General features: G+C 40.4%; 1 protein-coding gene across 3 annotated transcripts in view; it reads left to right on the forward strand.

Moving 5' to 3' along the window:
- Positions 1–15,400, forward strand: part of MYH10 (myosin heavy chain 10) — a 143,465-nt gene that overhangs the window by 11,028 nt on the left and 117,037 nt on the right. For all 3 annotated transcript variants that reach the window (XM_084647505.1, XM_084647506.1, XM_084647507.1), the window contains exon 3: positions 12,894–13,050. In XM_084647505.1, the coding sequence (XP_084503631.1) occupies positions 12,894–13,050 (157 nt within the window). The remainder of the gene's footprint in view (positions 1–12,893; positions 13,051–15,400) is intronic.

Below are 15,400 nucleotides of genomic sequence, written 5' to 3' on the forward strand. Positions count from 1 at the left end.
TGCTTCTCCATGTGATGGTTCTCTAGGACTTGTGTTTACGCTTACCAGGAAGAGTAGTATTCTTGGTGGGTACTGTACAGATAATTTGGGGATCTTCCGAAAGGATTTTCTTGTTTGGAACTCCAAGCTCCAGAATATTGCCCTCCCCTTGCGGTATGACGCGCACACGCACAAATATTCCTGAGCCCTTAAACAGTGGTATGCCTCTCAGTCCCTGTACATCTCTTCAGGATGCTGCCCCAGGAATGGAGCCTTCTTGTCAAGTGCCTAGTTGTCCTCAAGTCACAGCATTCAGTAACCTGTAGCTTCTGACAAGAATTATGTTGGAGGTCTTCAAAATAGTGTTTCTCATGGATTTTGTGACCATTCTGTTTGTGTGGGTTTTTTTGTTTTTAACAGTAAAGTGAATGTTTCTATTGGGCGTGGGGTGGGGTTTGATATCTGAATAATAAATGTAAGGATTAATGGTCAGAACATGTTTCTTACCATGCCTCTGAAGTTAGACCTTAGCATTCTGAGCAAAGGACATGTAGTATTTTAGGTCAGAAGATGTTAGAGGAAAACTTACTGAAAGTAGTGGAAATGTGAAAAGATCAGATTTGGGGGGATGGGGAGAGAGGGAGGCAAAGGTGACAGGTAGCTTTAAGGATCTGACTTACATCCGAATGTTAAGGGTAGATGAGGAAGGAGAAATAATCAGTGTTCTGAAGCTGAGTGGATGAGTATGATTCTACATGTGGGTGGCAAAGCAGGTAATTTCTCATAACTGACCAGGAAAATACTGGAAAGGGGACATTTAAATTTAATAGCATGGAAGTGGGAATCATTGACTACTTGTAGTTTCTACCGAAGAAGAAACTAGGATCAGTAAACGAGTGGAATCCTCTGTGTAGTCTGATTCTGCCTGATGTTGGAGTGGATGTAGAGTACATAGTCCTACCTTTTTAGACCTATCCAGATATGTATGGAGTTGCATAACTGGCTTTTATACAGAGGGGGTGCTAACTGCTTCTGCAAGCCTTATGGATTTTAATGGCCCATTCTGATTAAAGGCAGAGTTCATTGCAGGATAAACATATTCTGTGTGAGGTGGAGAGGGTATCTTAAGTGAAAGAAGGATTGAGAGCAACTTTGGTTGGAGAGTTTAGTGCATCGGGCAGTTCAGCTATCAGATGGGTTAAAATAATTGAGTATTCAGACACCAATAAGGAGTACCAGATGTGGTTGAGATGAACAGGGGAGGCTGCTCTTGACTAGACTAAGTTAGGACAGTGGATAACATCAGACTGGAGAGCTAGGCCTCAAAAATATCTACTAGGTAACTTGGGGCTTGTCTATATGACAAAGTAGTGCTGTTATAACTTGAGGCATGAATTTTTAAACAGCTATAGTTAAATTAGTGTAAAAGGCTGTGTTGACATGTTTGTTTCAGTTTAGCTTAAGTCAGCGAAAAACATGGTTAACGAAAATAAGCCAGCCACTTTATTTGTATTATTAACAATGCAAGAATGTCCACACACTTAAACCAGAAAAAGAGGTTGAGAGTTGAAAAATTAAGTTGCACCAGTGCAATTTTCTAGTGTTGACAAGCCCTTATTTTGTCTCTGGTGCCAAGGGTAGGTGGTGGGAATATTTGAAGGCAGAATATTTGAACTACTAGTGCAGTCTACTGATGTGGTGGTGTTAAAGGAACTAAAATTTGGGGGTGTGTGTGTGGAATCTTTACAACAGTTACTGGGCTGAGGATCCCACTTGCTGGTGCGGAGAACTGGAACAATGTCTGAAGCAAGCATAAATATCTCTTGAAAATTAACAGTTGGAAAACCTGTAGGAAGTCGTCTTCTGAAGTTCCTTCAGGCTGGAGCTCATAAGATCTGCCAAAATCATGTCCACTTTCAAGGAAAGGTAGCACAAGGAGGAGGGGTTTCTGTAACCAAACATGTATGATAGGAACCTGAAAGATCACACTATATAGTGATATTGAGCGTTGGGTGGAGAAGAGAAAACACCACATTGGATAAGTTATAGTGTCATTTGGAGAGGTGGTCTAACCCTTTGTAGCAGTGTGTGGCTCAACAGGGTAGTCTACTTTAGCCACAGGAAAGCCTTTTATGCTTAAATGGCAACTGCTGTGGCAAAGTAAATGGCAGGGCATGCCTTTTAACCAGAGAAACTTTGTTTTACTTGTTTGTATAGTAGCTAGCAGAATGGAAACTCTAGGTGCTACTTCAACATTAAAGACAAATCTGAAACATCTCACCTTGTCAAAGGGCATGCCTGCCCTGTAGCACCCACTTCTGGCCAGCATGGCGCTGCTGAGGCCTGCCTCAGTTTCCCCTTCACTTACAGCCCCTTAGAGTCCACACAGTCCAGATAGTCAAAACATTCCCCTTCTCGGGTCCAATTTATTAAGTCTTAAAATCTTTCAAAATAGAATTCAAACCAGTAGTCTTCCTCCCAGTTTCATCTGGGTTCAGCCCCCCCTCCCTAAGTTGTCTGTCTTTCTGCTCTCTGCCAAACTCCAGGCAAGAGGTTCTGAATCTCCATAGGCATTCCCTTTACTAACTCAGGGCCTTGCAGGATCCTTCTTAATCCCTGCAATGTCTGCAGACATCTGCCAACAACTACCTGCAGCTTTCCTACTTCATAAGGCTTTTCCTTAAGCCCATTTGGGCAGCAGGTAATCAGTCCACATGCACTGGATCCTACTCCCTCTTAAAGGGGTCAGTCATTTGACACCCTTTATTGAAGAGTTGGGGATAAATGTTGAGTTTTGTCAGCAAAGATTTTTCTGATTACTCAAGTCAGTTTGTTTAGTATATCATAAATCTTCAAATTCAACTAAGGCTCTTTATAGCACATTTTATAAAATGGCATTTAAAGTGTAAACTGGCTTTTATGTTGTAACAGGATGCAGGAGCCTGGTTTTCCCCCCTTTATTACAATGTGCAAACTAGTTGACACTTTTAAGAAGTTTGGTTACCAATAAAACATTCTAAAATCTTAAATTAAACTTTTTGAAATCTCTGGCTATGTCTATGGTGGAGAATATTTTTGTAAGATTCCCTACTAGTTCACAGGACTCTGGCATTTTTCTCACCATATTTAATTAAACCTGCTGAAAAATTCAAATGTGGCTTTTGAAAAAAGCTTGGTCACAGAAGCTTGCATTTGGGCTCCCACCAGAACCAGTGGAAATTCTTTTGTAAGAATCTGCAGTTTTAGATATTGCCAAAGGGTGGAAAAGTTATACAGTCTCAGCTTTATATACTTGAGGACAACAGACCGTGATGAGAGGGATTCTGTAAACTTCAGTTTTTTTTCTTAAACCTGTGGTACTAAGTTGATATTTTCTGACACTGACAAGAAGTGCACTATCAAAATATGAACTCCCACACTCTGGCGTAATGATCTATAATGAACTCTGTACTTGGTTGCAGATTGTTTAGATAGTACCTCTTTATTGGCAAGCTTGCTATTTGAAACATAATACAGTTTCCAACTAATTCTATGCCAGGAACCTGAGTGCTACATTATTGGATAGTTTATCATTTAGTAATTTGGATTTTGCTGGACTGCTGGCTAAAGCCTTGTAAGCATCTGGAAGTATTCAGGCTCCACAATTAGTGTCCTGAAGGAGACTTTTGTATAACAAACTTCTGTCACAGCTCTGCTTTAATGTTTGTCTCTGGAGCCTTGCCAAGATAGTGCATTCCTGATTTCCTTTTATACTGCCCACATCCTTTTCTTCAGCAAAACAGAATTTAGTGCCTTGTTTTGAAATTTAAAATTTAATGTTTGTGAAAAGGTGAAAGTTTATTTTTAATTTATCCGTGTAAAAGCATACATGCACATACTTTAAATTTATTATAGCAGGAGCTGCAGCTCCTGCTAAAACTCAAGGTTTCATAACGGTTTTCATTATAACCCCCTTTATCAATTGATTATAACTGGCTGAAATTTTCAGTGTGTGATCTTTGTGCTACAGTGTGTTCTGAAAGCTTGAACAGAAATGGCTCATCTGTGGAGAAGGAGACAGGGTAAAATACTTCCCATTACAGAAGTCCTGTGTTTAGCAGTCTGTAGTCCAAATTGCCTGAGTTGGGAAAACCAAAATTAATAATAGGAATAGTGCTAACCAATAGAAAGTAAGTTTCTGTTGAAACTTGTTCTTGATTTGACAGGGCCTTGTATGTTCTGCAGAATTGTGGTCCAGAAACCAAGCTTTTTACTCCCACAAAAATCATGTTGCCCTCATTGTTGCAAAGAGAAACACCCAAATGTAAACCGTGGAAATTTGATATTGATGTCTACTTCATTCTTTGCAGATGGAACACAGTAGCCCCAAGCTCTTGCTTGTCCATTCCTTTTAATGGGGTGTTCCTTCTTCAATCTGATGATACAAATGTTGGTGTCAACATTTAACACTGCCATTCTGGTCAATTTTAAACCCCATTTAATGTGTTTGGGTTTGTGCAATAAACTGCCTTTTCACAGCTTCAGTTTGGGTGACAAATGCAGCACTATCCCAGACCTATTGCTGAAACCTCTTGCTTCTTCCTCTGCTCCTTTTTCTATGAATTCTACAATGTAATTATACATTTTCATTGCAATATTTTGCAGTACTCTAAAAATGAGGCAATATAAAATCAAACTTGAAAGTACAGTATCCCTCTGATATTCTCTCCCTCAGTCCTATTTGATTCAGTAAGAGCTGTTTCCGGGAGAAAAAATTCTAGACTGTACAGAGCCTACATCCTGAGGCAATAGATTCCATGGAATCCAGTGTTCTTGCTGCAGAACATAGGTGTAGTTTACTATAGAATACATGGTGGTCTGTGTTATGACTTTCTGAAGATCACATGCTGTGCATGCATAGTATAGCTTGGAGTATTTCCTAAGCTTAAACTTTTTTTAGTTCAAGAATGCTGCACATGTGAGAGGCCATTTTAGCTGGATTGGGAAAAGTGTGCTGGAAATGACAGGTTTATGAGGGCTGCTGCACACTGTGGTTTGCAGGAAGAGGCCTCTTTAGTTCACCATCAGAGTTTGTAATGAATTTTATCTTAATTACTGATATACTCTGTTTTAAACTTTTAGTCTGAGTATTTCTCTCCTTGGAAATGAAGACTGAACAAAAACTTGAACGTAAATAGTATAAAACAAGCCAAACCCATCAAAATTCAGTTCTTAAAGTTAGCTAACCCACAATACTACTCTCCTGAATACAGCCTCTGGATTCATTCCCAGATCTCTTCCTCGGAGACCTCCTGGATTCAGACTACTTCCCTCACGCTCTTGCTGAATTTAGTCAGAGTACCTCTGTCAAGGTTCCTCCCCAACTCTGAACTCTAGGGTACAGATGTGGGGACCTGCATGAAAAACCTCCTAAGCTTATCTTTACCAGCTTAGGTCAAAACTTCCCCAAGGTACAAAATATTCCACCCGTTGTCCTTGGACTGGCCGCTACCACCACCAAACTAATACTGGTTACTGGGGAAGAGCTGTTTGGACGCATCCTTCCCCCCAAATTACTTCCCAAAACCTTGCACCCCACTTCCTGGACAAGGTTTGGTAAAAAGCCTCACCAATTTGCCTAAGTGACTACAGACCCAGACCCTTGGATCTTAAGAACAATGAACAATCCTCCCAACACTTGCACCCCCCCTTTCCTGGGAAATGTTGGATAAAAAGCCTCACCAATTTGCATAGGTGACCACAGACCCAAACCCTTGGATCTGAGAACAATGAAAAAGCATTCAGTTTTTTTTTTTTTTACAAGAAGACTTTTAATAAAAAATAGAAGTAAATAGAAATAAAGAAATCCCCCCTGTAAAATCAGGATGGTAGATATCTTACAGGGTAATTAGATTCAAAAACATAGAGAACCCCTCTAGGCAAAACCTTAAGTTACAAAAAAGATACAGACAGAAATAGTTATTCTATTCAGCACAATTCTTTTCTCGGCCATTTAAAGAAATCATAATCTAACACATACCTAGCTAGATTACTTACTAAAAGTTCTAAGACTTCATTCCTGGTCTATCCCCGGCAAAGACCAGCATATAGACAGACACAGACCCTTTGTTTCTCTCCCTCTTCCCAGCTTTTGAAAGTATCTTGTCTCCTCATTGGTCATTTTGGTCAGGTGCCAGCGAGGTTACCTTTAGCTTCTTAACCCTTTACAGGTGAGAGGAGCTTTCCCCTGGCCAGGAGGGATTTCAAAGGGGTTTACCCTTCCCTTTATATTTATGACAACCTCTGACTTAGTATCCACTCCTTTCCCTCAGCCTGTCCAGCTATATACCCAAATTGACTGCCCTGCATTAGCCTCTTTCTGGCCGATCTTCTAACTGTGGACTCTGCACCCTCCACAAAGTTCAGGGCATGCAGATGAGGGGATGTGTAATGGATGTGAGCTACGTGATTCATTAATATTAAGGGTTTGATTATATAAACAAAGTTAGTTAAATATTAGTATGCTTACTATGTGTATTGGAGGAAGCCAACATAAGCTGTCTATACAAGGTGGGAAAAAGAACAAAGGCCTCAGATATTTCTTCACAAATATGTAAGGGAACATACTAGAAGCATTCATGTGGATGACCCACCTCCAATTCCTTTTGGAGCTCTCACAAACTAGTGTATTTAGGGGGGAGGATTCCCAGCTTGTAAACACATGAGAACCAAAAAACCTGAGGAACCTGAGACAAAGAGCTTCTGGGTGAGATAAGTGTCCCCCTCTAGGGAGGGGGCAATGGTTGTTGGGCATTGCTGATGAGAAGCTGTTCTCACCAACCCTGAACCCCAGGGGTCTGGAGTAAAGAGGGAACTGCCTAGGGTCTCTGTGACGAGATGACAAGCCTCTGAGTGAGAGAGACCTGTGTATATAGCAGGGTGGATAAAAATTAATGATTTAAAAAAAAATAAAAACAGATTTTTTTATTTAAATTGCTTTTTTTCCTCAAAGCATTTTATCCAACCCCCTGCCACACACCTATCTAAAGATATAGTTTTAATTAAGATCCGTTATAGCTCAGAGATATCTCCTCATGGAATAGGGATTATAAAGTCTAATTCTATAGTATGAGACAATATATTAATGTAATGTTAAAGAAAATTTTTGTAAATGAATTTCAGTAGTTCATGGGTTAGGGACCCAATCTTATGGGGTTCCACAAGCTTCTGTGTAGATTTAGGTTAATCTTTCTATCTACCCAATGAGTCTCAGTCTAGAAGAAACCATCAGAGATGCTTAGTTTTGCGGTTCTCAAATTGTGGATTTGTCTCTCCCAGAGGTAACATGCTTGTTAACAGTAAAAATGTTTTAAAATAAATATATAGAGGTGAGAAATAACAGACCTCAACTCTATTGTCCCTCTGCAAATTTGTGTACACAGTCAGTCCCTTCATACCTCTCTAAAAGTGCAAAGTTTCAAAAAGTTCAATGAGTAGAAAGAAGATTGTTGGGGGCGGAATAGATCTGGACAAGGAGAAGTCTGTAGATAAATGTTAGAAGTGAGGGATATATGCTTTTTTGTTAAAATATTATATGTTTGCTGTTGAAGAAAAAAATCCAGAATACTTTTACGTTGTTGTTTTTAGTTAAATAGAACAATGTAAATGTCTGTCTGGTGATGTTCTCCTTCTAATACAGAATGGCAAGAAAATCCTCCAAATATTAATGATAGTTCACCTCCCAATGACTTCATAAATATCTGCCTCAATTACCTTTTGGTAAATGAAATCGCCAAACAATAATTAGTTTTACAGCTATATCAGAAAATGAATCTGAAAAGTTTTCAAAATAAATAACTATTTAAAAATGTATAGTGTGTGGCTTCTAAAAATGAAACCTACATCTCTATCTCTGAGTTGTGAAGAATATGTAGTAAGGTTATAACCAACAAGAATACACTTTTTTTATGTAGAAAACCATGATGAAACAGTCTTCCTGACTAGTGGTTGAAATCAAATCTACCCTGGTGTATCGACTTTAAAATTCTTTGTTTTCTCTTCCTTTTATGCTTTGTTCCAACTGTGGTAAATGTTTGGAGAAGGCTGTCTGGTCACTAATTACTAAGGTTAAGTTTTTGTCACAGATATTTTTTAATAAGTCACTGGCAATAATGAAAAATTCATAGAAGCCTGTGACCTGTGCTTGACTGTTACTAAAAATATCCATGACAAAATGGGTAGCCTGGGCAGATGCTGGGACGGGGAGGAGGAAGGGGTGGGAGCTCCAAGGTCCCCCTCTGCTGGTGGCCAGGAGCTGCCAGGGGTCCCCCCAGCCAGGAGGAGTGGTGGGGAGCTGTGGGGATCCCCCCCCCGCCGCAAGCAGTGGCCAGGAAGCCCCCACAGCTGCCTGCCGCCACAGGCGGCAGGGGACCCTGTAGCTCCCAGATGGCTGAAGTCACAGCGGTCTTTGGAAGTCACGGATTCCAGGACTAAATCGCAGCCTTACTAACTACCACTGGTTATGGCATCTAAAGGGAAGAATTGCCGGTACCTAAGCCAGTCTGACCTGCTGAGAAATCACTGTTGATATACAGGGTGCAGTAGTCCAGGATCTGGGCTTGAGTGAGAGAGTTGTGTGATTCCACCCCATGGAGGTAGACATAAGGCCTCAGACCTTAGGCTCGCAGTGGGTCTCAAACTTTTGTACTAGTGACCCCTTTCACATAGCAAGCCTCTCCAACCCCCCCCCCCAAATTAAAAACACTTTAAAATATATTTAACACCATTATAAATGCTGGAGGCAAAGCGCGGTTTGGGGTAGAGGCTGCAAGCTCGTGGACACCCCCCATGTAATACCTCGTGACTCCCTGAGTGGTCCTGACCCCCAGTTTGAGAATCCCTGCCTTAGACCTATTTCAGAGGTCCAGCAAGTCCTGTATTTAACCAGATAAACTGAAGAAAACACTTTCAAGGGTGTTAGTTTTGCAAAAAGGCCTCTTTTGTGTTGAATAAAGAAGACTGCAGTAGCCCTGTGAGAGTGAAGCCTCAAACACTTAAGTTTTAGAGGACCTATCCAGGTGATGAAGAGGTCAATCTAGCTTAGACTTTAAGCAGGGCCAATGGATAATGTCCCTTCAACTGGAAGGGTTTCTTTGAAGCAGGCTGGAGCAGTTTTCAATGTGCCTTTCTTCCCATTTGTTCCCTTCCTAGGAGCATGCAGAGCAGTCAAAGATCTGTAATAAGACTTAAAATGTATGCATCTGTAGCACTAGCAAGTAACATTGCTATAGGTTATCTGAGGCAGGCAGAGTAGATCAGACCTGCTGTCCAAGGTCCATTTGGAAACACAGATCCAGCTTCCTTCTAGTTAACAGCTTTTCTTGTAAGTTATGTAGGCAAGGTCCTATCTGCATTCTCACCATTCACAAAAGAGCCTATTATCAAGGCCAGGTTGAAGTACTGGAATGCATGTTGTGTGGGGGTTGTGACCAAAGACCAGATTTCAGATTCTGTTTTTGTAAGGAAATCTGTACCTCTGGTCTAGTCTATTTCTTTACTTAATGCTGGTATGTGCCTTTACTTAATTGAGAAGGTGGATTGCCTGCTTAACAGGATTCCTCTGAGCAGCAGAAAGAACTGTGCTCCTTCTCGCCAGAAAATTAAGAGTATAGATTTGGAAATTCCAGCACGTGTTCTTCATTATCTTATGAAGAGCTCCCTAAATGGCTTTATTATTAATGACCTTAAACCTTCATCCTGAAGGTCTTAAAGCTAGGGCAGTGTGTCTCAACAGTAGCCCTGGGGTTCAGAGGTCTTTCAGGGGGTACATCAACTCAGCTAGATATTTGCCTAGTTTTATGTAGACTTTAGTAAAAAGTACTAGTGAAGTCAGTACAAACTAAAATTTCATACAGACAAAAGGAGAAAGTAAGCAATTTTTCAGTAAGTGTGCTATGACACTGTATTTTTGTCTGATTTTGTAAGCAAGTAGTTTTTAAATGAGGTGAAACATGGGGTTTCCAAGACAAATCAGACTTCTGAAAAGGGTACAGTAGTCAAGAAAGGTTGAGAACCACTGCGCTAAGGAATACTTTCCATTTGAGCGTCAGTGCTGCATTTCTTGAGGACTGCAAGAACCCCCCCCCCCCCAATCTGACTGATTCATCAGCTGTTTGTATATTTATATCAAAAGAAGCACTGATGGAATATGTAAGTCTTCGTGACAAACTGTCTCTGGAATAAGAGAACTAAGGGCACAATGATATATAAAAAACCATGCATAATGAAAACATAACTCTCTCTGCATTCATATGATGATATCAAATTCAGCTAGTGAGTTTGCAATCTGCTACATGAGCTGAGACAGACTGCAGAGAAAATCTGCCAGGAGGCAACGTGGATAAACTTTTTTTTAACACTTTTTTCTGGGCATTACAAGATTGTTTTCAGTGAGTTTAACCTTTGCCTGGAGGCTGCACTTTGCTGTAGCAGACCACTAATTGTTGCTCAATCTCTCCTAGTAGGCAAAGTGAAAGACTGACTTCCTGTTCCATTTTTTTCTCTCTCCTTTCCATTTATGATACCTTTTATTATTAGTTAATTAAGGAATTCACTGCCAGATGTATTCTTATAGGGGGGAGTAATTTGGCTTGCCTTTCAAACTTCCTCTCTTGAGGAGAGGGGTGTCAAGCATATGACCTAGTTGATGAATTTGTGGCCTCCATGACACACTCAGGTTTTCTAGAATTGCAGCTTTTGCTTAAAAATAAATAAATAAATTCTATTCCCTCATGGTTGCAATGTAAAAAAACCCTTCCAAATGTGAACAGGGTGTAAACAGACCCTATCTCCCTAAGTTTGCAGATAAACTGTTACATTTGCTGTAATAGTTCTGAACTGTTCTGCTCTCTATTACTCATTGGAGCCTCAACTCTAAAACGCAGTGGTGACACTTCACTGTCAAAATTGACTACTGAATTGCTGCACATTCTAGTGCATGGAATAAGAAAGCATGTGACAGTGACACCCTTAGGGAGATGAGAATTGAGTGGTGGTGGTGGGAAGGAAATGCAGACAGTCAATCATAGGGAAAGAAATGTTTCAGAGTAACAGCCGTGTTTGTCTTTGCAAAAAGAAAAGGAGTACTTGTGGCACCTTAGAGACTAACCAATTTATTTGAGCATGAGCTTTCGTGAGCTACAGCTCACTTCATTGGATGCATACCGCGGAAACCGCAGAAGACATTATATACACACAGAGACCATGAAACAATACCTCCTCCCACCCACTCTCCTGCTGGTAATAGCTTATCTAAAGTGATCATCAAGTTGGACCATTTCCAGTACAAATCCAGGTTTCAGAGTAACAGCCGTGTTAGTCTGTATTCGCAAAAAGAAAAGGAGTACTTGTGGCACCTTAGAGACTAACCAATTTATTAGAGCATAAGCTTTCGTGAGCTACAGCTCACTTCCTCAGATGCATCTGAGGAAGTGAGCTGTAGCTCACGAAAGCTTATGCTCTAATAAATTGGTTAGTCTCTAAGGTGCCACAAGTACTCCTTTTCTTAGTACAAATCCAGGTTTTCTCACCCTCCGCCCCGCCCCACACAAACTCACTCTCCTGCTGGTAATAGCCCATCCAAAGTGACCACTCTCTTCACAATGTGTATTGTGTGTGAGGGGGCGGAGGGTGAGAAAACCTGGATTTGTGGTGGAAATGGCCCGACTTGATGATCACTTTAGATAAGCTATTACCAGCAGGAGAGTGGGGTGGGAGGGGGTATTGTTTCATGGTCTCTGTGTGTGTATATAATGTCTTCTGCAGTTTCCATGGTATGCATCCGATGAAGTGAGCTGTAGCTCACGAAAGCTCATGCTCAAATAAATTGGTTAGTCTCTAAGGTGCCACAAGTACTCCTTTTCTTTTTAGGGAAAGAAATAGAATTCTGGGGAAAGAAGAGAGCAGAAACAGAAGTAGTGGTGGCTTTGAGTAATGGAGAATTACAGTAGAGGACTGGATAATGTATACTTTTTAGTTATTACATAAAACCTTGTTTTCTCTTTGCAAACCTCCCACCAATATCATCTGAGGAATTTTGTGGAGTCCTGAACTTGGATCTTCTCCCACAGACCATAATGAAACCGTGAATCTAGCTCTCTGCACCTGGGATGTTTAGCAACTAACTTTCCTATTTTTCTTTTTGCGTGAAGAGGTCCTATAGCTGGCCCTTGTTGTTATGGAACTATTGATTGATTTTTACTTAGCTTGATGCACTTTTGAAAGCAGTTACCAAGAGATGAGGCCTGGAGGAAGGTCTTAAACGGGGATGCTCTTTGCTTTCTGTAGCAGGAGGAGCAACCCAGCTGTTGAGAATTACTAGCTCATCGTGTAGAAATCAGCAGCTAATTCAAAATTTCTTCCTTTAACTGAGTGAGTAGACTCCGAACCTGAACAGCTACATTTTCATAAGTTTTTTGCAAGCTTGATGTGTTTTTTTCAAAAAAAGCACGTTTTATCAGAGTACAATTTAAATCTAAGCTGCTTTCTATTTTTGATGCAATTTGTGTCCAACTTTAGTGAAAATGGAAAACTTTCACTTTGTGGTTTTCACATACTAGTGTAATACTGCAGTTTTTTTCTTTTTGGGGAATGAGGAGGAATCAAATACTCAAGACTTCGCCTCTATCATAACTTTTATCCAAAAGAGCTTAGTTGTTAGATGTCTCAAAGTACCAACCAATATTTTTGAACTAAATAGTTTGAGGTGGTGGTTTTATTGAAGTCACTAATGTTCAAGACTAGCACAGAAATGGCCCACAATTTGGGAAGAATGAAGCTTTCCTGGCCTCTGGCTTTATTTAATAGTGCACGTAGCTATTTTATCTTTATTTTATAACCAAACTGCTGTTGGTGTGGTGTCTTTTGTTTTTTTTTAGACTTATTCTGGACTGTTCTGCGTAGTCATAAATCCCTACAAGAACCTCCCAATTTATTCGGAAAATATCATTGAGATGTACAGAGGGAAGAAACGTCACGAAATGCCACCACACATTTATGCAATATCTGAATCTGCATATAGATGCATGTTGCAAGGTAAGAACTATTTAAATATTACTTATAAATAACTGAAATTGTTTAATGCACTTAATTTTAGGCTCTCTATTGTCACACTAAAGGTCTGCTTTCTAATAAATACAGAAATCTTTAAATTTTTTAAAGAAAGATTTTGGGGGCGGGGGCAATTTGGAACAGTGAGTGACCTTTAAGAGTATGACTCTATGGTGTGTTTTCTTGACTTCCAAAGTACCTGCCAGTTTGCTGCTGTGACTGAATGATAGACTTTGTAATAAGTGGCATAATAGTAATAGTAAACTTAAAGTGGAAATGGCTTCCTTCAGAACGTAGTAGTAATGACATTTGGGACATAAAAGAGGTGCTGATACACTAGGGAACATGTATTTCCAGAGGCACCAAAATAAAAATTAAAAGGTATGCAGCAAAACTAAACTAATTGGTTTCAGAAACAATTGCTAAATGGGTACATTCAAACTGCTTTCTGTACTCCTGTTTTAATGTTGTCACTGCACGCTATACTGAGGTTTCTCAGTGGCTAAAATTATTTTTATATACACGTGTACACATAGGGTAGCTGTAGCCTTGTTGGTCCCCAGATATTAGAGATACAAGGTGGGGTGAAGTAATATCTTTTATTGGACCAACTTCTGTTGGAGAGAGAAACAAGCTTACAGAGCTCTTCTGCAGGTCTGGGAAAGCTAAATGCAGACCTGCAGAAGAGCTCTGTAAGCTTGCTTCTCTCCAACAGAAGTTGGTCCAATAAAAGATATTGCCTCATCCCACCTTGTTCCCTGTGCCGATGAGGGATTCTAATGTTGGGGTAGGTACTCCACTCCCCAAGAGGTGTTAGCTAGATCAGCAGGAGAAGTCTCCCATTGACCTAGCATTATCTACGCTGGGGGTTACGTTGGTTTAACTGTGCTGCTCAGGGTGTGTGGATTTTTCACAATATGTCAACAGTAACCACATTTGCAGGTGGGAGAAGGGGAAGGGAGATGCTGTATTGTCTAAGGCCTAATTACTTAAGCTGAAGTTTTTTACCCAATAAGAGTCTCCAAGATGAATTTAAAGACTAACACTTAGACTGCATTTAAGACAATAAGGATAACAAAACATAGCTCTAGATCAGCGGTACTCAAACCTCTTCATGTTTTAGCATACTTCAAAGGTGTGCACGCATGTGGTTTTTTTTTTTTGTCTGTCTGTTTTTTGGCCATATCTCCTCATCCCAATCTTGGTTCCACATCGCCATGACAACCATAGTTTTGGTCCGCATAAATGTCCTAGAATAGTGAGGCAAGATGAAGATACAGCAACTCCTCACTTAACGTCATCCCAGTTAACGTTTGTTTTGTTATTAGGTTGCTGATCTATTAGAGAACATACTTGTTTAAAGTCGCAAAATGTTCCCTTATAAGGTTGTTTGGCTTGCCCCATTCTGCCCAAAAAAGCATATGTCCCTCACTTCTCACAGGTTTCTGTATAGATTAAATTTAAATAATCTTTCTATCTACCCAATGGGACTCAGTGTTCAGTCTAGAACAGTGGTTCTCAACTCTGGTCCACCGCTTGTTCAGGGAAAGCCCGACAGGCTGGGCTGGTTTGTTTACCTGCCGCGTCCACAGGTTCGGCCGATCGCGGCTCCAACTAGCCGCAGTTCGCTGCTCTAGGCCAATGGGTGCTATGGGAAGGGTGGCCAGCACGTTCCTCAGCCTACGCTGCTTTCTGCAGCTCCTATTGGCCTGGAGCGGCGAACCGCAGCCAGTGGGAGCTGCAATCGGCCAAACCTGCAGATGTGGCAGGTAAACAAACCGGCCCAGCCCGTCGGGCTTTCCCTGAACAAGCTGTGGACCAGAGATGAGAACCACTGGTCTAGAAGATACCATCAGAGATGCTTAGTTTTGCAGTTCTCAAACTGGATTTTTGTCTCCAGAGGTAACATGCCTGTTAACAGCAAAAATGTTTTAAAATAAATAATAGACCTCAAACTCTATTGTCGCTCTGCAAATTTGTGTACAGAGTCAATCTCTTACCTCTCTCTAAAAGTGCAAAGTTTCAAAAAGTTCAATGACTAGAAGATTGTTGGGGGCCCAATAGATCTGGACAAGAAGTCTGCAGATAAATATGAGACGCAAGGGACACATACATTTTTTGTTAAAATATATTTGCTGTTGAAGGAAAAAAACCATAGTACTTAATGTGACTTCATAAATATCTTCCTCAATTACCTTTTGAAATGAAATCACCAAACGATCATTCATTTTCTGATCTAGCTGTAAAACGAATCTGAAAAGTTTTTTCTAAATAAATGTTTAAAAATGTAGGGTTCATTTTTAAAAGGTACACAATATACATCTATCTCTGAGTT

The sequence above is a fragment of the Lepidochelys olivacea genome (genome assembly GCF_965140295.1).
Source record: "Lepidochelys olivacea isolate rLepOli2 genome assembly, chromosome: 14".
NCBI lineage: Eukaryota > Metazoa > Chordata > Testudines > Cheloniidae > Lepidochelys > Lepidochelys olivacea.